The following is a 24,177-nucleotide window of genomic DNA, read 5'->3' on the forward strand; positions in this document are numbered from 1 at the left end:
AGTATTATTAGTCAATACAGTAATATGTACAATACATGTGTGTGTGTATTGAAGAGAGAGAGAGAGGGAGAGAGAGATATTAATGAAGAATTTAGGCACTTTAATTAGTAACTATTTCAAAGATTTATAATATGATGGTTCCTTTTTGATACTTTAAAATGTAATAAAATAATTGATATCGAGAAATAATATAATTGAGTAATTAAAATTGTGTTCTCTATAATACATATAACTTAAACTTTTAAATGAGATGATCACACTTCAATATTATATCAGAGCAGGTCGAGGTCCTGAGTTTGATCGAGTCTCACCGTTTCTTGTTCTAAGAACAAAGAAACTTATCTGGCCCATGAACAAGAATCAAGTTTGCACGTGAGGAGCATGTTGAGATATAATATAACTAAGTAATTAAAAATGTGTTCTCTGTGATAACTTGATCTTTTAGTGAGATTGTTATATACCTTCATTAGTTGAATAAACCTAGTAAAAGAAAAAGATAATATTAGGAAATTGAAAAACAAATTAAGTTACCTCATAATAATAAATGAATAGAAGGAGAAATGTATTTGTTAGTGATGTAGCTCATCATTTTAACCGTGTAATAAGAACAAAACTATATATATATATCGTTTATTGTTACTTTGGCGACTATGGTAATTGATCTGGCACTATAAATGTATATATTACAGTACCAAATAAATACTGAATACAGGTCCCAATCATATATTTTTTTCACTCAGCTCTTGTCGTATCTCTTTCTGTCTCTGTCTTTCATTTTTCCTAATTCCTTATTGATGTATATGTATACGTACAAAAACTGACATATATGGTTATATGTAGGCTGTTAATTTCATGCCAAAAGTTAGTGATGTTGATTTGGGCGAATCTTATCTATATGACCAGTGGATGCACCCATAACTTTCAGCTCTCACATTTACGTGTGCGAATGAAAAATAGAACACGTAACACATATACACACACATTATATATTACTCTACGTTAATAATTGATTTTAAATACTGAACCCATGTCTAATATAAGGTTGATGAGTTATGGTCATTATAAACCGCACGTGGAGAGCCTCTCCATGAATAATAACAGAGAATTATGCTATTATACATAATATATGTATCTTAATTAGTGTGATGAAGCCTTGTATAAGATTTTGAACTGGCAAAGGTAGTATCAGCTACGAGCTAGATCTTCAACTACTAGAAATGTGTCTGAATCTGACTTCCCGGAAATATGTTTTATGCTAAATGACAAATATTTACATATCTTAGCTAAATGTCGCAAGTCTTTACTTATGATCTTAGAGGGCCATTTATGCAACACATTTTTAGAGAAGCTAATACCGTGGATGATAGTTTGTCTAAATATGATTGTAATAGCATTAATACTGGCATACTGCTGCCCTACTGCGTTCTATTCACCCACTCCCCCACCCACCCCTCCATTTGTATTACTCTCTATATATTATTATGTTAATGCCTATTAAACCTTGTCCATCCCAATCTGTAAGAACAGAAGAGACAGAGGATAACTGAAGCAATGAATGTTGTTATTTTCTCACCACATAGTCTGCTGCCTTGTATGTCATTATATACAATTAGGAATTACAATTTGATATGGACTATAAAGTTCTAATAACACTAGGATACAAAATAATAGTAGCTAAAACTTATCCATGTTCGGATTGGGATGGACATGGTTTAATAATGCCCTTCAAATATTAGGCAATGAGGAGAAGAGTGTACACTTTGTAAAGGCTAGTTAATATATAAAATGTCTTCTGAAATAAAAGAAAAAGTTAGCAAAATTCCCCTCTTCTATGGAATTATATTTTGGAAAGTGATAAGCTAATTAAAATCATAGATAATTGACTAATTGTATCATTAATAAAAGAGAAGGGAATAACAGAATAAAATGGGATCACCTAGCTAGCTAGTATTCAAGAATTCGGGCATGAATAAATATAGAAATTTATGGACGGTGGAGTTCCAAATTAAAGAACGTATTAGCTTTTCCCATAATAAAAAATAATAAAAAAAAGTTTAGCAAAAGCTGGGATTTGTGCTCTTTGTCTGCATAGGTCAACTTACTAGATGATTGGTGAGTCGGCTCACGAGAGCCCATTAAAAATTGCTCTAAAGAATAATTAGCTGTATATGCACTGGATTAGGGCTATAATAAGAATACTTCTCACCTCACGACACATATTATGCTTTGAATCATTCAATGTAATTCTAACAATTAATTGTGTGGGGTGATAAATGAATGAACTTATTCCGAGTTGACTCAATTATAAAAGTAGTAAAAGTTGAGTGAAGAGAGAATCAACACACCGTTTTTGTTAATTAATCTCGATTATTCCAAATATAGTACTATCATTTATCTTTTATAATCACGTACCTTTGTCTTTTTTTACAATGTAAAGTTTTTCGGATAGTACCAATAACTAGTATTTCACTAGTGCCTTGGCAATCCTAGTCTTATTTATTGCTAATGTTCGTAACAAAGTCAAGAAATAGTTGACCTGTAGAGCGGGCTAGGTTGATGATCAAGGTACTATAATTTCTATTAAAAATCTATCAGTACTTACATTCCGTTTGACATGCTTTTGAGAAGTCAAGAATGTTTAATTTTCTTAGAATATTTATTTTAGAGAATTGAGGTACAACAACAACAAGCCCAGTATAATCCCACCATGTGGGGTCTGGGGAGGGTAGAGTGTACGCAGACCTAACCCCCACCTAGAAAGGTAGGGCGGCTGTTTCCGAAAGACCCTCGGCTCAAGAGAGGAGAACAAGAGAGGAAAAACAAGACAAAAGGTTAGATAGGACCAAGCATATCGAAAACAATAAGAAAGTAAGGAATAACAAAAGCGAGAAAGTCATGGTAGAACAGTTCGGAAAGAAAGGAGCATTAACTACTATAGATAACTAAGATAACCAAAGTACAACAGCCCAACAAATAAAAGCAGCAATCCAATGCAAAAATCAAATGACAATAAACAAATGGGCAAAACTACAACTACTACGGTGAAAGGATTAGCCACCTAGCCTTCTATCCTGATCTGAGTCCTCCACAACCTCCTATCTAAGGTCATGTCCTCGGTGAGCTGAAACTGTGTCATATCCTGTCTAATCACCTCTCCCCAATACTTCTTCGGCTTCCCTTTGCCTCTCCTGAAACCGTCCATAGCCAACCTCTCGCACCTCCGCACTGGGGCATCTGTGTCTCTCCTCTTCACATGCCCAAACCATCTCAGCCTCGCTTCCCGCATCTTGTCTTCCACCGGTGCCACTCCCACGTTGTCTCGGATATCTTCATTCCTAATTTTATCCCTCCTAGTGTGCCCACACATCCACCGCAGCATTCGCATTTCCGCGACTTTCATCTTCTGAACGTGACATTTCTTGACTGGCCAACACTCCGTCCCGTACAGTAAGGTCGGTCTAACCACCACTTTGTAGAACTTGCCTTTAAGTTTTGCACTTTCTTATCACACAGCACTTCGGAGGCGAGCCTCCATTTCATCCACCCTGCACCAATACGATGTGAAACATCGTCGTTGATAGCCCCATCTCCCTGAATAATACACCCAAGATACTTGAAACTTCATTTCTTTTGAATGGCCTGGGTACCAAGCCTCACTTCCTCGCCAGCATCACGCTGTAGGCCACTGAACTTGCACTCCAAGTATTCTGTCTTGGTCCTACTCAATCTAAATCCTTTAGACTCCAACGTCTGTCTCCAGCCCTCCCGCTTATCGTTAACTCCGTTGCGAGTCTCGTCAATCAGGACTATGTCATCCGCAAGCAACATACACCAAGGCACCTCACCTTGTATTTGTCGCGTCAATTCATCCATCACTAGGGCGAATAGAAACGGGCTAAGAGCTGATCCCTGATGCAACCCCATCATAACAGGGAAGTGCTCCGAGTCTCCTCCAGCCGTCCTTACCTTGCTTAGCTCCATCATACATGTACTTTATCGCTCTAATGTAAACCACAGGTACACCTTTAGCATCCAAGCATCTCCATAGGACCTCTCTTGGCACTTTCTCGTAGGCCTTTTCTAGGTCAATGAATACCATAAGTCCCTCTTCCGCTCCCTATACTGCTCCACCAATCTCCTTACAATATGAATGGCTTCTGTAGTCGAGCGCCCCGGCATGAATCCAAACTGGTTCTCTGAAATAGACACACCTCTCCTCACCCTCATTTCCACCACCCTTTCCCACACTTTCATAGTGTGACTTAGCAGCTTGATACCTTTATAGTTGTTGCAGCTTTGAATGTCACCCTTGTTCTTGTACACGGGAATCATTGTACTCCACCTCCATTCTTCCGACATCTTCACTGTCTTGAAAATGACATTAAACAACCCAGTCAGTCACTCCAAGCCTACCCTGTCTGCATTATTCCAAAATTCCCCAGGAATCTCGTCAGGTCCGGTCGCTCTTCCCTTGCGCATCCTACGAACAACTCCCTTAACCTCCTCAACCTTTATACTCCTATAATATCCAAAGTTGCGATGCCTATCCGAGTGCTCCAAGTCTCCCAACACAATGTCTATGTCCCCTCCTTCGTTCAAGAGTTCATGAAAGTATGACTGCCATCTCTGTCTAATGCGAGATTCCTGTACCAACACTTGGACATCCTCGTCCTTGATGCACTTCACTTGATCCAAGTTGCGTGCCTTCCTCGCTCTCGCCTTGGCGAGCTTGAATAGCTTCTTATCCCCACCTCTGTCCTCTAGTTCTGCATAAAGGCGTTCAAAGGCAGCCGTTTTAGCCGCCGAAACTGCCAACTTCGCCTCCTTTCTCGCCATCTTATACTTTTCCCTGTTCTTCCGCTTCTCTTCATCATCCTTGCTATCTACCAACTTTACATATGCCTGCTTCTTTGCTTCTACCTTCCCTTGGACTTCTCCATTCCACCACCAATCCCCTCGGTGCCTACCACGGCAGCCTCGTGAGACCCCCAATACCTCTCTAGCTGCTTCCCTAATGCAACTGGCCGTCCTATCTCACATACTGCTCGCATCCCCCCTGCTATTTTTTCCCCTCTAAAAATTTGATGAAGTACCTCAATTTTAGAGAATTGAGGTACTTCATCAATTTTTTAGAGGGAAAAAATAGCAGCCGAAATTGTTTTTAGAAGCCAAAAAATATAAATTTTCCTCGGAAACATTTTTGGAACTTTGGTCAAGCACAAATTAGTATTCTAATATTGACAAAAGTGCTTTCCAAATACTTAATCAAATACAAACTGCTATTCGTCAAAAATATTTTGTTAAAAAATAAATAAATCAAAACGCTTGCCAAAAGCAATTAATTAATTATTTTCTGTGAAGGGTCATTTAATTGCTATAACTTCTCTGTCGACGTCTATTACTCCAGATTTCATCATTTATTTCTCGGTAAATAAACTAAGAAAGATTAAACTTATTTATTTTGAATCATGTAAGTAGCACATTTCATGAGGCAAATGGGATTAAGACACGTGGGCAAATAAATGAAACCGACTAGTAGAATATCTAAAACATAGACTATATAGTGTTCTTCACTTGCATTAATAAAAAAATGTAGTGAAAAAAAAATGAGATGAGAGGCTATGGAAAAAGTGAGCATATGGTTCTGTCCGCCATCGGTTCCAGCTTTTATAGCACAAAGTCTCCAACACAAGCTCGTTGGTCTGTGATTCCCCACTCGCACAAGCAACTACAGATGGATAACTAGTCTATATATAATTAGAGCCTATGTTCAATAGATTGATGTAGAATAGATTAACTATTTAACTTTAGAGACATTTTTTCGTGTGAAGTAATTTTGTTAGTTTACAAATTTACATACTAAAGCACAAGAAAGAGCTCAGGATAAATGGTAAAGTTGTTTTCGTCATTTCATGTGACCTTTAAGTCATAAATTCGAATCATAGAATAAACCATTCATGTTTGCATTATAATAGACTGCCTACATTATTAGATTGCCTACATAATACTCTCTTGCGGATCGATTCTTCACCGGACATGCGTAAACAGACAACGCTTCGTGTTGCACTAGTTGCACTTTTACATGTGTAAGTGTGTGATTGGAGAATTTGCTCCTTGTACAGGAACAATCTCTTATAGAGCTACAGTAAAAAAAAACATTTCTCTCTCTACACAACGGCCACATCCCCCATTTTTAGGCGATTGAATATCACTCTCCGGCCCCATGGGGACGCCGGAGAATCCGGAATTGGCGCGTCTCAATGAGCCTGCAACAGTAAACACTATTCCGCCCACAACTACAGACCAATTTCCCTCTAATTACAACTATGCTAAAGCAATTCAAAACCCTAAAGCTCCCATCTTGAAACAAAATCGATTGGGGAACCCAGAAATTACCGCCAAATACACCACTCCTAATGGAGTACCAGCTGTGCTATTCAATAACGGGGAATATTATGGTGTAATGTCTGATGAATGTAAATTTACTTTGGTTGGGAAATTTATTCGATCCATGCCCCAAATAGAAAAGCTACGAGCAAGATTTGCTGAGATAATCACTGTTAGAGGTAAAGTTACAATTAGTGTTTATGATTATCGTACAGTCTTTCTAGATTTCTCAAATGAGGATGATTTTAAGACAGTTTGGTACAGACGCTCCATTGAAATTGATGAACAAGTTATGTGGTTAGAAAAGTGGACGCCGGAGTTCAAACCGCATAAGGATTCTCCGGTAGTTCTTGTTTGGGTTCTATTACCTGGCTTGCCCTTTCACTTACATTCATGGAATTATATAAAACAAATAGTAGCCCCGATAGGAACCCCTCTTATGATGGATCCTGCCACTGAGAATAGGACCAGGCCAAGTATGGCAAAAGTGAGAGTCGAGGTCAATCTCACCGAGACTAAAATTAACTCTATTTCCATTGGTACTGAAAATGAAAATTGCCCTCGCAAAGGATTCTATCAGAAGCTTGAATATGAGAATGCCGCCAAGTTTTGTACTCATTGCAAGATGCTAGGGCATTCAATAATCCAATGTAGAAGGGTGGAAAAGGAAAGGGATCAGAAGTTAGCAGCGGAAGGACAACCGAGGCAGAATCAGTCCGAAAAAGGGGAAATATAACAACAAAAATCGAATACTGAAAAGAATTAGCAGAATAATGATGGACATGATACCATCAAAGGCGAAAATGATCCAAATACCTCAACTTTGGCTAGAACTGAACAGGGGGAGGATGGTTTCACCGAAGTTAACAGAAGGAAGAATAAGAAGGTCTTAAAGAATACCAACACCCGGAATGGAAACGATCACGCTAGAGGAACCGGGAAAAATACTGCCCAAAACAAAACAGAGAAGAATCAGGGGAAACAGAAGACAACTCAAATTAATCAACAGGCTATTTCTCAGGTCGAGGGGCAGGGGATTAAATGCATAAACACCAGTGGAAAGCAGACTAATCGGCCAAGCGACCAAACTGCAGTCGCTGCCACTGGAAACAGCAAGCAGCCAGTCGCTGCCACTGGAAACAGCAAGCTGCCAGTCGACCAAATTGTCACTGCAAACAGCAAGCATGGTAACGAAATAAATCCTGCTGAGATGCAAAAACCTGAAGAAGAAAACAAGCAACATGAAAACAAAGGTGTAAGAGCCAAAGGCCAAAATAAGAAGCAAAAGAAGAGAAAAAAGAAAGTTACTGCAGCTAGATTTCTCAAGAACATATTATGGGTAAAATAGAAACCAAGATCTGGTAATGCTCAAGAACCCTTTGAAGAATCTGACAAACCTTTAGATGGAAAAAAGCGGATAGAGGAGCAACACCAGAACAATATGGAAGTCAATCAAGGTTTAGAAGTGAATGAAATAGCGGATAGCCAGGGCAGCAGTTCAAGAGGAATACAAAAGGATCATATGTCTCCTACAACAGTAGATACTGCGTGTTTACAACTAAAAGGAGGCAGGATAAAGATTGATTTGGGAAACATTGAGTTCATTCCTCCTGAAAATAGACAAGGCACTGTTCTAGGAAATAATTCGGATCAGGAGTATTGCTACATAACCAGTGAAGAACAAATTGCCGAAATATCTTTGGATGAGGAAGTTCCTGATAGCTTCTTAGACGTCTCTGAAGAAGAAGAAGCACAAATCCTTAACAGTTTATTTGAAGTCTTTGCTCCAACTCTAAAAGAATGTAAGGGCCCTATTACACAAGAAAGAGACCAAGCAATATTACAACAAGGTTTGTCACCAAGAGGTAACAAAAACAAGAAAGGTAGGAAGAACAAAAAGGGAAACAAAAATAATTTTTCAGAAAAATCGGAACAATCTGAAAAGGTTGTCTTATCCCCCGAAGTTCCTTTATGATTAAATACATAATTTGGAATATTAGAGGGATAACTCCAAGGGTGCTCTGGACAGACTTATTAAGATTGTTAGACTTCACAAAATTGATTTTATAACTTTACAAGAACCTTTTCATACTAGTAAAAAAATCGAGAAGTTTAGGAGAAGGATGGGGTTCGATCATGCCATCTCCAACTCTCATAGTAAAATTTGGATATTCTAGAATTCTAACTTTGTTTGTTCAGTAGTCTCCAAAACTAGACAACAAGTTACCTTGCAAATTCATTTACAGGGGAGCACGGAGAATTTCTGGATAACAACTGTTTATGCCAGATCTAAAGCAAACAAAAGGAGGTATCTTTGGCAAAAGTTAAGGGATTTGAATTCCATCATTGATGGCCCATGGGCCATCGGGGGAGATTTTAACTCTATAATGGAAGCCGAAGAAAAGAAAGGGGTGTTCCTTTTAGATTAAGTATCTGTTTTGATTTTATAAATTGTATGGATGATTGTGGTATGACAGATGCTGGTTTTGTAGGTAATATTCACACTTGGTGCAATGGGAGAGGAGGTACGGAGAGAATTCACATGAGATTAGATAGGTTGCTACATAATGAAGAATGGAGTACTAGATTCCCAAACATTAATGTGGAGCACCTATCTAAGACTGGGTCTGATCATAGTTTACTACTTGTCAATTGCACAAATGACAACCAACAGGTAATTAAATACTTCAAATTTCTTAATTTTTGGACTGACCAAAAAGATTTTCTTCCTTTGGTTAAAACAGTCTAGGAAACAGAAGTATATGGAAACCCTATGTGGATATTACAACAAAAGCTGAAAACTTTGGCTAGAGAGCTTAGTAAGTGGTCCAGAAACAGTATTGGTGATGTGTTTGAAAATGTCAAGAAATTTGAGAAGGAAGTTTCAGATGCAGAACCTGCATACTTAAACTCTGATGCTGATACTGATAGAATGCGGCAAAATAAGACAAAAGTTGAATACATCAAATGGTTGAAAATGGAAGATTCTATTTTAAGACAAAAAGCTAGAATCAAATGGGCAGAAAAAGGGGATTCCAATACGAAGTACTTTCACAGTACTATCAAGGCTAGGAGAAAAAGAGCCCAAATTTATAAGATTAAAGATCGAAATGATCAATGGGTCGAAGGTAATGCAAATATCTCCAAAGCTGCAATTGATCATTTCAGTGAAATTTTCACTAGGAACTCAAGGGATATAAATATGGACTTTATTAGAGGATGTGATAATCTGGTCAGTACTGAGGACAACTACCTTTTAACAAGATATCCCACAACAAAAGAGATTAAAATAGCAATAGATTCTATAGACCCTAACAGTTGTGCAGGACCAGATGGATTTAATGGTCATTTTTTCTAACACTGCTGAGACATCATCAAAAGAGAGGTAATATCCTTTGTTCTTTCATTCTTTCATGGTTTTGAACTCACAAAGTTCTATACTCATCCTTTTTTACTCTGATTCCTAAGGTTACTTCACCTGATTGTTTCTCTAAGCTCAGACCTATTAGTCTTAGTAATTTTTCAAACAAAATTATGTCTAAAATTCTTGCTTTAAGGATTAACAGTATTTTGCCTAAGATCATATCTGAGAATCAATCTGGTTTTGTGAAAGGCAAGAAAATTACCGAGAATATTCTCTTAACACAAGAGATCATTCATGGTATTAGACCCAACCCGGAGAGCTGCAATGTTGTTTTTAAATTAGATATGTCCAAAGCTTACGTTAAATTGTCTTGGAATTTCCTTATTTCTGTTCTTAGAAAGATGGGATTTGATGAATTTTTTATCAAGATTGTTTTTAGATTGATCTCTAACAACTGGTATTCTGTCATAATAAATGGTGTTAGATATGGTTTCTTTAAACCATCTAGAGGCTTAAAATAGGGAGACCCCCTATCTCCTGCTCTTTTTATTATTACTGATGAAACTCTGTCAAGAACCTTGAATCATCTTAATCAAAATGATAATTTCATTAATTTTTCCATACATAAAAAAGGTCCCCAAATTAATCACCTCAGCTATGCTGATGACCTTGTCCTATTCACTTCTGCTGATAAATTTTTTATGAAGCTCATGATGAATCTGCTAAGGTTATATCAAAATGCTTCTGGACAGGAGATTAACAATGATAAGACCTTCTTTATCACCCATAGTAAGACTAACATGATTTATAACAGGAGGATAAGAAGGTGAACCGGTTACAAACAATCTTCTTTCCCCTTCACTTATTTAGGTTGTCCTATATACAGTGGTAGGAAAAGAATCTCTTATTTTTCTGATATTTCCAAAAAGGTTCTTAATAAGATTGCAGGTTGGAAATGAAGATTCTTATCCCCGGGAGGTAAGGCCACCATTATTAAGCATGTTCTACAATCACAAGCCTTACATATATTTTCTGCTTTAATGCCACCTGTTACAACACTCTATGAGATTGAAATGCAGTTTGCTAATTTCTTTTGGGAAGAGAAAGAAGGGAAAAATAGTTATCACTGGTCCTCTTGGGATAACATGAGTTATCCTACCAAAGAAGGGGGCTTGGGTTTCAGGAGTTTACTCGACATCTGTCATACTTTTGCTGCTAAAAGATGGTGGAGATTGAGAACAGAACCTTCTTTATGGGCACAATTTATTAGAGCAAAGTATTGCCAGAGAAGCAATCTGAACTCTAATATAATTGCTCCAAAAGACTCGCCTGCCTGGAAAGATTTACTTCATATCAGAGATAAAATTGAGGCCAACATCAGTTGGAACATTAACTCTGGTAATATTCTTTTTTATTAGGATAACTGGACTCAACAAGGGTCTCTTTATCAGATGCTAAATCCTACTGTCAAGCCAGGTAATGTAAAATTTAAATATTTCTTAGTGAATCAGCAATGGGAGCTGGATGATAATCCTTTTTCCTTATCAACAGATACTTTGAAGTTGATCAAAAGTATTCACATTAGTAAGGAAGATGAAAAGGACCAGGCTATTTGGAATACGAATAGCAATGGACTTTTTACATGTTCCAGTGCTTTCGATTTACTGAGAAATAAACGAGTAGCCCCTCCTATCTATAATTACATATGGATAAAAGAAATTCCTTTCAAGGTTTCTTTCTTCATGTGGAAGCTTTTAAAGAAAAATCTCCCTCTGGATGCTAATCTCTCAAGATTTAACATTGACAAAGGTGCTAGTTGTTGTTGTTGTAGGACTGCATGTGTGGAAACTGGTAATCATGTTTTTTCACAAAGTGATCTTGCAAAACAAACATGACAAATCATTACCAGACCTCTGGGGATTAGCATTACTGGCTCAACAGTCCAAACAGTTCTTTGGCAGTGGTGGAGACAAAACCAAGAAATATTGTTCACAAATTCCTCCTACTTATCACTCCAAATGATTGTATGCTGGGAAATTTGGAGAGCAAGGTGCACTAAGAAATTTGAATTCAAAAATATTACTGCTTCTAATATATGTTTTCAATCTTTATTTCAGATCAAGGTGGCAATCAGAAAGAAATTCAAATCCGTAGACTACACCTAGAACTGGAGCAAAGTTTGTTTACAAGCAGAAAATTTCAAAGCAATGATAACAAGTAAGATGATCAGGTGGAGCAAACCAATAGGTAACACTTGGAAGCTCAACACGGATAGCAGCTACATGAAAAGAAAAAAAAAAGCAGGAGCCGGAGGTATTGTTAGGAACAGAAATAGGGATATGGTCATGGCCTTTGCACATCCATCCCAATTCTGCACTAACAATTATAGTGAGGCATATGCAGCACTAGTCGGTATTACTTGGCGTGTCAATCATCCCTTCGAAGCCCTTGAAGTAGAATTGGATTCCAAGATGGTTGTACAAATGATTGAGGGTTCCCTTAAACCTCCTTGGAGGTTACATGGCATCATAGAAAGCATTAAGTCAAAGATGGCTCATAGAAACATCTCTATACAACATTGCTATAGAGAAGGAAATGAGGTGGCAGATACCCTAGCTAAATACGCAACAAGAATACAAGTCCCTAGAATTTTTTTGAATGAAGGTGACTTGTCGATGGAAGCTAGAGGACCACTTAGAATGAATAAGCTCAACCTTCTTTCCTTTAGGAGGAGAGTTAAAAAGAATGCAAGTTGGTACTTTGAACCTCCGTGAGGTGACTTAGGCGAAATGCATTAACTGACTTAAAGTTTGAATGCATTAGTATATCTTTTGTATAGTATTGAATGTAATCTTGTGTAAGGAGGTAAGGTACCATGTCCCCCTCCACTGTACTTGTATTTTGGAATCAATGGACATGGTAGGGGTCCTGCCAAACCCCCCATCACTACGATGGTGATGGATTTTGAAAAAAAAAGTGTGTGATTGGAGATGTCAAACTTAGCTAAGAAACATATATCTTCCATTACAATGAACCTTAGTACTATTCTTTTCGTAATTTGTTACTCAAAAATACACTTTTGAAAGATTGACCAAACACAATATGCTCATAAATAGGGGTGTCCAAAGTAAACCGATAAACCGCACCAAACCGATAAACTGAGTCAAACCGAGAAAAAACCCAACTAGTGGTTTGGTTTGACTTGGTTTGGTGTTGGAAAAAAAAACCCGACCATAATTGGTTTGCTTTGGTTTTAGCTAAAAAAAAGTCAAACCGAACCAAACCAACCCAACATTACATGTATTCAATTTTTAAAATATTTTATACATAAAAATATTTATTTGTAATGTAATTTATAAATATTTCTTAATTTTTTTCATAGTTTTTCATCTATTATCATATTATTCAAGCTTGAACTTAAGATTTTGAATGTGAATAAGTTTTATATCCTATGGATGTTAGTAACTCCTATAAAGTCCAAACCAAAACTAACTCAACACTAATACTAACAAAAGAATTTCAATTTACCCATAGAAATGACAATAATGTTGGATATCTATTCTTTAGTTTTGCATAATTGGTTTAGAGAGTGAAAATACAGAACTTAAGTTTTTTTTTTCTTGTCATGTAATTAATACTTATTAGCCGTACTTATTTTAGCATGACTTAGTATTTTTAGATTATGGTCATTTTCTTTATGGCTTATTAATTAGCAATATTTATTTTAACCGATTTTATTATCTTTTGTTGAATATTTTAATACAATGTCATCACTCTTCTCACATTTTGTGTTATTTTCTTATGAAACACCTTAATTACATAGTTGTATCTTACTAGGACTAAAGAAATATTTGACGTAAAAGTTATATGTTTTGTATCAAGATTATTCCGGAAAAAAAAATCCGAATAACCCCAGAAAACCCGAGGTTGAAAAACCCGAATTTTATTGGTTTGGTTTGGAAATTTAAAAACCTGACGCAATTGGTTTGGTTTGGTGTTTAAGAAATCCGAACCAACCCGATCCATGTACACCCCTACTCATAAATACTAAAAAATACTTTAAAAATTAAATTGCCAAATACAAAAGTATTTCTCTCTAAATATCTCTGAGAACCCTAGTAAAAGTACATCTCAAAATAAGCAATTTTATTAAGTTTCACCAAATGGACTCTACCATAATGTTTTTAGCTTGGGAAAATTATTAGTCGTTGCCCTTAAAAGCCTGTTCACCTGCAGACTGTAGTAGATCTTCTCCTTTTTTATATTGGAACTAATGGTCCAAATTAGCTGAGATTAAGTAGGCGTTTGGCCATAAAAATCAAATATTTTTCACTTTTTTTGAAATTTTGAAGTTGGAGTTGAAGATGGAGTTGTGTTTGGTTATAGTTTTTGTAAAGAATATTTGGTTGTTTGAATGTATTGAAAGTGAAAAAAAGTTTTTTGGCGTTTTTCAAAATTTTCATGGCCAAACATTGATTTCCAAATAAAGTGAAATAATTTTTCGGAAAAAAATGAAAAATTCTCATGGCCAAACTGTCCTAAAGTTCCGCGTTAGGAGGAATTATAAGAAATTTACTTTTACTAGTTGTTCTTGCACGTTGAATATAGTATTACTGCATAAAGCAACTAGCCAACTGCTACTAAAAATTTCGCCAATAGTATGCCCTTTACATGTTCAAAAAGGAAAACACTAAAACAAATTTGCACTACCCCTAAACCTAACCCTAATCCTAGCTAAGCAAAAACTTTTTGGCCATGCATGGTAGGTTTTTTTGCAATATTTGTACCAGTGACAAAGCTTCTTCTTGGCAGTTTATGGAATCTACTTCTTTGATCCCTCAACCGTCAACCACCGTCAGCAAGCATGTCCACAAGTCCATTCTTTTATGGAATAAGGACCACCCTTTTTCTATGTAGGATAAGATTTGAAAGCTAGATAATATATATACTATATAAGTTTCGTTTTCAATTCTAATCTTATTTGGACTAAATTTGTTTAATAATCATCCTTGAATCTGGTCCTCTTTTTAGCTGAATACAGCTAGCTAGCTAGTTAAGGAGAATGCTTAGAGAAGAAGGCACGAGGTTAAAACCAAGTAAAAATCAATCAATAGAGTGTTATTTTCATTGAAAGTTAAGTGTAGGACAGTAAGTTATGGATAAAAGGAGAAAAGATAATTGGCACATGATCAGAGCCCTTTGGATTTTTAGGTAAAATAGTCTGGTATTTGGAACAAGGTTCTTGGATTTCTATCACTTTTTATTTTGTGTGCTTGTATTAGTAGCATCAGTTTTCTTAATTGAATTTGTCATTTCCAGAAGTTCCAAGGGAACTGACCAGGGGCAGAGCTACATGGGAGCAAGGGTGTTCAGCCTATTGCGGTATAATATCTTTATATTATTTGATATTATTTGGTAGCATATTTGTAGGGAGATAATTATCATATATTAGCTATGTTCCTTGTTTCACTAGGATCTTAGTTTCCTTGTTTCACTAGGGTTCAAAATTGTATCATATATATATTCTCTCTTGGTGAATGAATGGAACAAGTCAAGATTGTATAGTTTCTACATGGTATCAGGCCACACGTTTTTTTTCTTCTCTTCATCGTAAATTTCCATGGCCGGTGACGCCGTACCTCCTCCACCACCACCCAAAATTGAGTCTAATTCTCCCTATTTTCTCGGTCCACGAGACTGACCCGGGGACTATATCACGCCTACTCGTTTCAAGGGCGCATCAGATAACGCTGCCGTCAGTCAGCACTTTACTTCCGATCAATGGAAGGCTATTACGGGATTTTTTGGTAATGCTACAATTCCCGAAAATCGCTTGAATGGTAAGTTTGATGTTTTTTCTTGGATTATTGACACTGGTGCTACTCGTCATGTTACCGGTGAGAAATCTTGGTTGTTTGATGTCCATACTGTTGATTGTCCTATTGGTTTGCCTAATGGTGAAAAGGTGCTTGCTTCTTTGGAAGGTTTTGTTCGACTGTCAGATAAAATCACCTTACATCATGTCCTTTATGTGCCTTATTTACGTTGCAACTTACTCTCCGTCCCCCAACTTACTGACAATTTACATACTATTGTCTCTTTTAATTCTTATATGTGTGTTATCCATGACCCACTGAAGGAGTTGATTGGAACGGGAGTTAGGAGGGACAGACTATACCATTTTAGCAAACCGAACGTGGTGCAACATATGTCTACTGTCGTGGCAACGTCCGTATTGGAATTATGGCATCGACGATTGGGGCATCCTTCCGAGAGAGTAGTTAAGTTGCTTCCTCATGTCAGTAGTGATAAGAGTAGTTTAGCAAAGGATTGTGAAGTGTGTTTACGTGTTAAGCATCCTAGAGACAAATTTCCTTTAAGTGATAATAATGCATCTAGAATATTTGAGAAAATACATTGTGATTTGTGGGGCCCATATCGCCATGTTTCGTCGTGTGGAGCTCGTTATTTTTTAACAATTGTTGATGATTTTTCCCGAGCTGTTTGGATTTACTTGTTGGTTGATAAAACAGAAGTGTTTCCGATGTTTATGGCTTTTGTTGCTATGGTTGATCGACAATTTAATCAAACAATTAAAGTTGTACAAAGTGATAATGGTACAGAATTTAATTGTTTGATCAATTATTTTTCTGCCACTGGTATTTTGTTTCAAACCTCTTGTGTGGGTACTCCGCAACAGAATGGGAGGGTAGAGAGGAAGCATAAACATGTGTTGAATGTTGCGAGGGCTCTCAGATTTCAGGCCAATTTGCCTATTTTTTTCTGGGGTGAATGTATTCTTGCTGCATCTCATCTCATAAATCGTACCCCCACACCCAAATTGGAAAATAAAACACCTTTTGAAATTTTATTCAATAAACCTCCTTCTTTTGATGTTATTCGAACTTTTGGGTGTTTATGCTTTGCTCATAATAAAAAAACTCAGGGTGACAAATTTGCTAGTCGGAGCAGAAAGTGTTTGTTTGTGGAATATCCATTTGGTAAGAAGGGGTAGCGGTTGTTTGATCTTGATACGAAGGAATTTTTTTGTCTCTCGTGATGTAAAGTTTGTGGAGGATGTGTTTCCTTTTACTTGTCCGGAAGATGTTAATATTTCGTCTAGCTTTTTTTGATGAGGGTGCTGAAATTGATCATGATTTTATGGTGTACTGGGATGAATTAGGGGGGGAAGTTGATAGTTCGGAGGCTGCCGAGCAGCAGCCGCAAACCACTGCCCAACCAGCGCCTGCTGGCAGCCAGGCCGAGCTGCAGCCAGCGGCCACTGTCCAGCCCGCTGGGAACCCAGCGCCAGCTGGCAACGAGGCTGAGCGGCTGCCAACAGCCACTGCACAGCCCGCTGGGAACCCAGCGCCCGCTGGCAGCGAGGGGGGGCAGCAACACCATACCCCAGTCACGAATGTGGAAGGTGGCTTGGGGCGTGGTTTTCGGGAGAAATTTCCCTCTGTTGTGCTTCGTGATTATGTGACACACTCAATTTTTGCTAATAGTCTGTCCCCTACAACTCCTGTTAACAATCAATCCTCAGGTACTCCATATCCTTTGGCACACTATATTAATTGTGACAATTTTTCTGTAAATTATCATAAGTTTCTTGCAGCTATTATTTCGGATAAGGATCCTAAGACCTTCAAAGAAGCCATGAAACACGAAGGTTGGAGACATTCAATGAAAGAAGAGATACGTGCATTGGAAGACAATGGTACATGGACTTTGGAACATCTTCCTCCGGGTAAGAAAGCACTTGGTAATCAGTGGGTGTACAAGACCAAGTTTTTGTCAAATGGAGATGTGGAACAGCTCAAATCGCGCTTGGTTGTGTTGGGAAATCATCAACAAGCGGGGATTGACTACAATGAAACTTTTGCTCTGGTCGCCAAGATGACTACTGTTCGAGCCTTCCTAGCCATTACAGCATCCAAAAATTGGGAACTTCACCAAATGGATGTTCATAATGCCTTTTTACATGGTGACCTTGATGAGGAGGTGTATATGAAGCTCCCTCCCGGGTTTGAAAGTCCAGATCCTACGTTGGTGTGTCATTTGCGCAAATCGCTATATGGGTTGAAACAGGCCCCTAGATGTTGGTTTGCAAAATTGGTGACTGCTTTGAAAGGGTACGGTTTCCTTCAATCTTATTCTGATTATTCCCTTTTTACATTTACTAGAGGGAATATTCAAATTAATATCTTGGTTTATGTTGATGATCTTATTATTTCTGGGAATGATTCCGCTGCACTTGCAACTTTCAAAGCCTATTTGAGTGATTGTTTCAAAATGAAAGACCTTGGGTCTCTCAAATATTTTTTGGGTATTGAAGTAGATCGTAGTTCATTAGGGTTGTTTTTGTGTCAACGCAAGTATACTTTTGATATTATCTCTGAAGCAGGATTGTTAGGTGCAAAGCCAAGTGGGTTCCCTATTGAGCAAAATCATAAACTTGGCCTTGCAGATGGAGATTTGTTGTCGGATCCGGAGGTCTACCGTAGATTAGTCGGGAGTTTGATTTATTTGGGGGTCACTCGACCGGACTTGGCATATTCTGTTCATATTTTGTCTCAATTCATGCAAGAACCCCTGATTGAACATTGGGAAGCGGCCTTACGAGTGGTCCATTATTTGAAAGGCACACCAGGACAGGGTATTTTCTTACGTGCCGACAGTGAGTTGACTTTGCAGGGATGGTGTAATTCTGATTGGGCGGCTTGTCCGCTTACTCGTCGTTCGTTGACAGGTTGGCTAGTATTTCTAGGTCAATCTCCCATCTCTTGGAAGACAAAAAAGCAGCACACAGTTTTTAGATCTTCTGCAGAGGCTGAATATAGGTCCATGGCTGCGGTCACTTGTGAGTTGAAGTGGATGAGAGGTCTGTTGTTGAGTTTAGGTATACAACATTCCAAGGCGATCAAATTGTTTTGTGATAGTCAGTCCGCTTTGCACATCGCAAAAAATCCGATTTTCCATGAACGAACAAAGCACATTGAGGTAGATTGTCACTTTGTTCATGATACAATTAATGAAGGTTTGATTTCTCCGTCACACGTTTCAACATCTTCACAATTGGCAGACATTTTTACCAAAGCTCTCGGCAAAACTTAGTTTGACTTCTTGCTTTCCAAGTTGGGCATAGTTTGACTTCTTGCTTTCCAAGTTGGGCATTTTTTATTCCCATGCTCCAACTTGAGGGGGGTATTGCGGTATAATATCTTTATATTATTTGATATTATTTGGTAGCATATTTGTAGGGAGATAATTACCATATATTAGTTAGTTTCCTTGTTTCACTAATTACCATATATTAGTTAGTTTCCTTGTTTCACTAGGATCTTAGTTTCCTTGTTTCACTAGGATTCAAAATTGTATCTTATATATATTCTCTCTTGGTGAATGAATGGAATAAGTCAAAATTGTATAGTTTCTACACAGCCGAACACCCTTCGTCGGAAAATTATACCGTGTATATAGGTCATATAACGAGTATAGTGTATATCTTAAAGATTTGGAACGCCCTTAACACAACTATTTCCAGGCGGTCAAGCGGCAAAGCTGTTCATCTCATGCGAGAGCGTGCTGGTTCGAACCTATACACACAGAACTTTGTCGTGGGGTTTTTCCTTTATTTTATACTAACAAAAGTCTGGATTCCTTACAGAAAAGGATTTCGGGCTATTTTTCTAAAAATTCTATTATAAAAATACTCCAAGAAGTGAAACCTCATCTAATACAATTGTATCACTATTATGATTATGTTTTCAGAAGTAGATTTTTTTTATGTTGATTTTTAGTTTTGATTTATACAATTGTTAGTTTTATTACAAGTGTTTTTATGATTGAGATATATATTGCGTAGTTGATCTAAATTTTTCGGTGCACCCATCCATCGGAAAAAAAATATTTACTTATCCGCAAGTTTGAACACCCTTAGCTATATTTCTGACTCCGCCACTGGTACTGACACTTCCAATAGTGCTAGCTAGCTTGTTATTCCAACAGAGATAGTGGATACATCGTAGTAATATAATTGCAATGACATTTTATGGGGTAGATCATGCAACTCGTGTTTATTTGTTTTTCTATCGCAATTTATGTAGCACTGTTTTTTAATTCAGTTTAAAAATAGTATATATATGTGTGTGTGTGTATTTAGTGACAATTCGATTTTTTACTTTTTATTGTAATTTTAATGAGATAATTTATAATCACAGTAATTTCTATGACTTATTTTACACCATAAGTTTAAAAAATCTTCACTTTTCTCTTAAATTTAGTGACAAGTCATTGAAAAGTGAAAATATATACTTTTCTCATAAGCTGGGATGAAGGAAGTATTTGTTATTTGTCTCTCCCTTTTACCTTATTTTTGTTGTTTAATTATGTGTCCATCATTTTGAATTATACTCTCCCCGTCTCAAAATAAGTGTCGTTTTAGCAAAAAATATTTATCTCAAAATTAATGTCCCTTTAGGAATTCAAGATAAAAAAAAAATAGTAATTGTTTCCAACTATACTCTTATATTAGAAAACTACTTTTTCTTAATAGTGTTCAAGTTTCAAAAACACATCTAATTAATAAATAGGAATAACTTAGTAAACTATTATATCGTATACTCCAATTTATTTTTATTTTTAGTAGGCGTCAAATGAGCTAAATAGCCTATGAACGAAAGGAGTATACTATCTAGCTTGCAAAATATTTGTTTTAATTATTATCTCTTTAAAAGTTGTGCTGTTGAACTTTTCTTTCTTCTCTGCACCCACTGGAAAAGCAACTTCAATGGGAAATGGGAAATGGGAATGACCAAAATTGAATACCTTTTTTCCTGGTCGGGAGGGCCATTTTTCCCCCTTGATCAATGGCTCAATTTAGGCCACCAGCAGCTGCCATTTTAGTATTTCTCCATTATTAAATGTCTGATACACTAAAAATAATATATGTCCTCTTTTATGTGTCCAGTTTAGCAAATCAATACAAAAATTTACATTTAATTCCTAATTTACCCTGATTATTAACTAAATCATTTCTCACTGCATGCATTTCCTAAAAAGTTGAATTTTATATATTCAGAGGGTGATATAGTAAACTTATCCTCCATATTCACTTGTGGATTATAATGGGTATGTTGTTGTTGTATATGGTAAACTTATCATTTTATTAATTACTTAATCTGAAGGAGTGTGCCAAGTCAAACATGAATAAATAAAAATGGACAAAGAGAGTAAATGATTTGCAAGTTTTTTCAGATATAGCTATGAAAATTGAGGAAGGTATGCTAAGGGGGAAACGAATATTCTTTTCTTTCTAGCCAGCTAGTTGTTTCAAAGAATAATTAGTTGTTTCTTTTCCTCTCTATTTTACAAAAATCAAGCAAAAGAATAGAAGATTTCCCTTCCCTATCTACCAATCAAGCTTTACATAATTGCATCTTCAAAAGGCATCCAATCATAAACTTATCTTCGCATAGACAATTCACATTCTAACACTTGCATTTGGCAACCAAAAATAAAAGTAAAAATAAAAAAACCTAAAATGATTTAATATAGCTTTTAGTTGTACCTATCAAAATTCATCCCCCAAAAAGTGAGGAAAAATGATGCAGGAAAGTGGGAAAATATTTAAAAGCTTAAATTGTATGCAACCTTTTGTATTAGGCTTAATACCTAGATGGACCCTTAAACTTGACATGTTTTGTAAGATAGGCATATAAACTTATAAGGTGACCAGATAGACACTTAAACTTACTCAAAGTGTATTTTTCAAGTTTTTCAGTTGTTTTGAAAACAAAAACTATATTTTTCAAACACTCACAATTTTCATGGCCAAACAAGCCCTAAATATATCACAAAATATTTTTTTTAAAATGCAAAAATAAGGCAAACGCATATACATGAGACTATAAATGTGCACTTAAACCAATAAATACTCGCTAATCGCAATTTTGCAGCTTTCAATTAACTCCGTTTTTTTTTACACTTGAATAATTAAAAAACAATAACTTTAACCAATAAAAATCCTTAAAAAAAGAAATTTCAAATTAAGAAATTTCTTCTCGGCTTTATTTGAAATTTCTTTTACACTTGAAATACTGAACTTAGAAATTTCTTAATTTGAAATTTCTTTTTTTAAGGATTTTTATTGGTTAAAGTTATTGTTTTTTAATTATTCAAGTGTAAAAAAAAAATCTGAGTTAATTGAAAGCTGCAAAATTGCGATTAGCGAGTATTTATTGGTTTAAGTGCACATTTATAGTCTCATGTATATGCGTTTGCCTTATTTTTTCATTTTAAAAAAAATATTTTGTGATATATTTAGGGCTTGTTTGGCCATGAAAATTGTGAGTGTTTGAAAAATATAGTTTTTGTTTTCAAAACAACTGAAAAACTTGAAAAATACACTTTGAGTAAGTTTAAGTGTCTATCTGGTCACCTTATAAGTTTATATGCCTATCTTACAAAACATGTCAAATTTAAAGGTTCATCTAGGTATTAAGCCTTTGTATTAATAGTTCCTACTAAAAGATGGTAAAACACTATAGTAGTGGGATCATGACCATTGTATACCCTCTTTGAGGGCCACTTTAATAAAGTATGAATGCATGTGTCTAACAGATCCTCCAATGCATGTTGTAACAATTTTTTAAAAATAGTTTCAAAAAAAGTGTTTAATTTTTTATTATGAATAATAAGGTGATCCGCTTTTAGTATTCTATTCTAGTTTATCTTCTTATGAATGTATGTGGACCAACGAATCAAAGGACGTCATTGAAGGCACACTTCTTCATTAAATAACAATTTCTCCCTCTATTTAGAAGTTGTTTTATTAGAGCTGAATCAAGGTTGGGAAAAAAAAAAAGGAAAGGAAATGAAATGAAAGGAAGATTTATAAAGGAGAAAGTATGGAGAGAAAAGGTGATTAAAAATTAAGAAAGAGGAAAACGGAATTGACCATACACTCATTTGTTTTGTGAGCTTTCATGCACCTATATTATTCTCATCGCGTAAGAAGATCTTTCGACCACCAATTATTACACTGATTGGCTGATCTGGTGTTAGAAAATAATTTGGAGAAATAAATGAAGCTAGAGACGTGTGATAATATTTATATAATTTCGCACCTTTTTATCCCGAATTTAGATAATCAATTGAATTTGTAAGTGAGGTATAAGATATGTGGATGAACTTTAATCTATTTTGGGTTTATGAGATACAATTATGGATTTGCGTGCTATAGCATGTGTACGTGAATATATACGCTAATGATTTAAATAAAGATATGGATGTTTATGATTAAGCCAACTATATTGGAAGAATCAGCATAAAATGCCACTGATTCGGACCAAAGGAGAGAGAGCTTCAATATATAATTTCTATTACAATGTTCTAGATCTTAGAAAAGCTAACCCTTAAAAGTAGGAAAATGCCTCCTATTTATAGTTTTGTCTTATGGGTCTTGCATACAACATAAAAGCCCCTTTAGAATAAAGAAAACCCTAAAAGGATAAGGTTGGGCCGTACGGTCTGACACCCGTACGATTCGCAGTACAATGTGGCAGAACGGTCTTGACGCGTGGCAATTTTGTAATTGATCACCCGGACTAACGGCCACGATCACCTCAGTCATGGAGAAACCGGACTAACGGCCATGGAGAAACCGACCAAATGATTTCCTCCGCTTTCTTCTGATCAACCACTTCTAGTGCAATACCTCCGGTCCGAAAGAAAATCTTCATGCTCGTGCTTGTTTCTTTCTTCCCTCGATTCCCGGTCTCACCGATCTAGCATAAATCCGATTTTTACCGTATACAGCACCCACAAGGGGAAAAAAACATAACTGTGCAAAGTTCAGAAAATTTTTACAAAATCATAGAAGGATTAACTATTTTACACTCCATGACAAGTAAGGATTTGTATACCGTAATAGATGATAAAACATAATCCGGCTACATTCCAGCTAAAAGCCCCTAAAATTTCGTTACAGTCTGTTCCTAGAGTATAAAATGTTGATTGAATATTCATATATCATTTTTGTACATAAACAAGATAAATGTTAGTCAAGTTAAACCATTCAATAAAGACAAACTACTTTAAGTTGAAATTGTTCTTATTAATATATATCATATACAACACTTATTACTCACATTACATAACAACACATTTTGTCCGCTCTCTTTTCAATATATATATAATTCAGAGATGGAACCTGGAATATAACTTGTATGATAATATGCAGAAGGAAGCCTGAAATTTAAGCTCATAATTGCAAATATATACACTGAATAAATTATAATAAATCATGTACAAATTACAATAGAAAATTATACACAATATAAGTCATGTATAAATTACACCAAATAATATACCAAGTATGTGTGTATGTATATATAGAAAAACATATTTATATAGGGTATAAT

At 36.1% G+C, this 24,177-nt stretch overlaps 1 protein-coding gene across 1 annotated transcript; it reads left to right on the forward strand.

The window, feature by feature from the left end:
• The first annotated feature begins 6,223 nt into the window (after window positions 1–6,223).
• On the forward strand, window positions 6,224–11,972 carry LOC132617405 (uncharacterized). Its single transcript, XM_060332401.1, has 8 exons — window positions 6,224–6,998; window positions 7,185–7,642; window positions 7,736–8,252; window positions 8,865–9,061; window positions 9,137–9,619; window positions 11,170–11,227; window positions 11,303–11,602; window positions 11,869–11,972. The coding sequence occupies exons 1-8, from the start codon at window positions 6,224–6,226 to the stop codon at window positions 11,970–11,972; spliced, it is 2,892 nt and encodes a 963-aa protein (XP_060188384.1).
• Window positions 11,973–24,177: the final 12,205 nt, after the last annotated feature.

The sequence above is a fragment of the Lycium barbarum genome, chromosome 1 (assembly GCF_019175385.1).
Source record: "Lycium barbarum isolate Lr01 chromosome 1, ASM1917538v2, whole genome shotgun sequence".
Classification (NCBI taxonomy): domain Eukaryota; kingdom Viridiplantae; phylum Streptophyta; class Magnoliopsida; order Solanales; family Solanaceae; genus Lycium; species Lycium barbarum.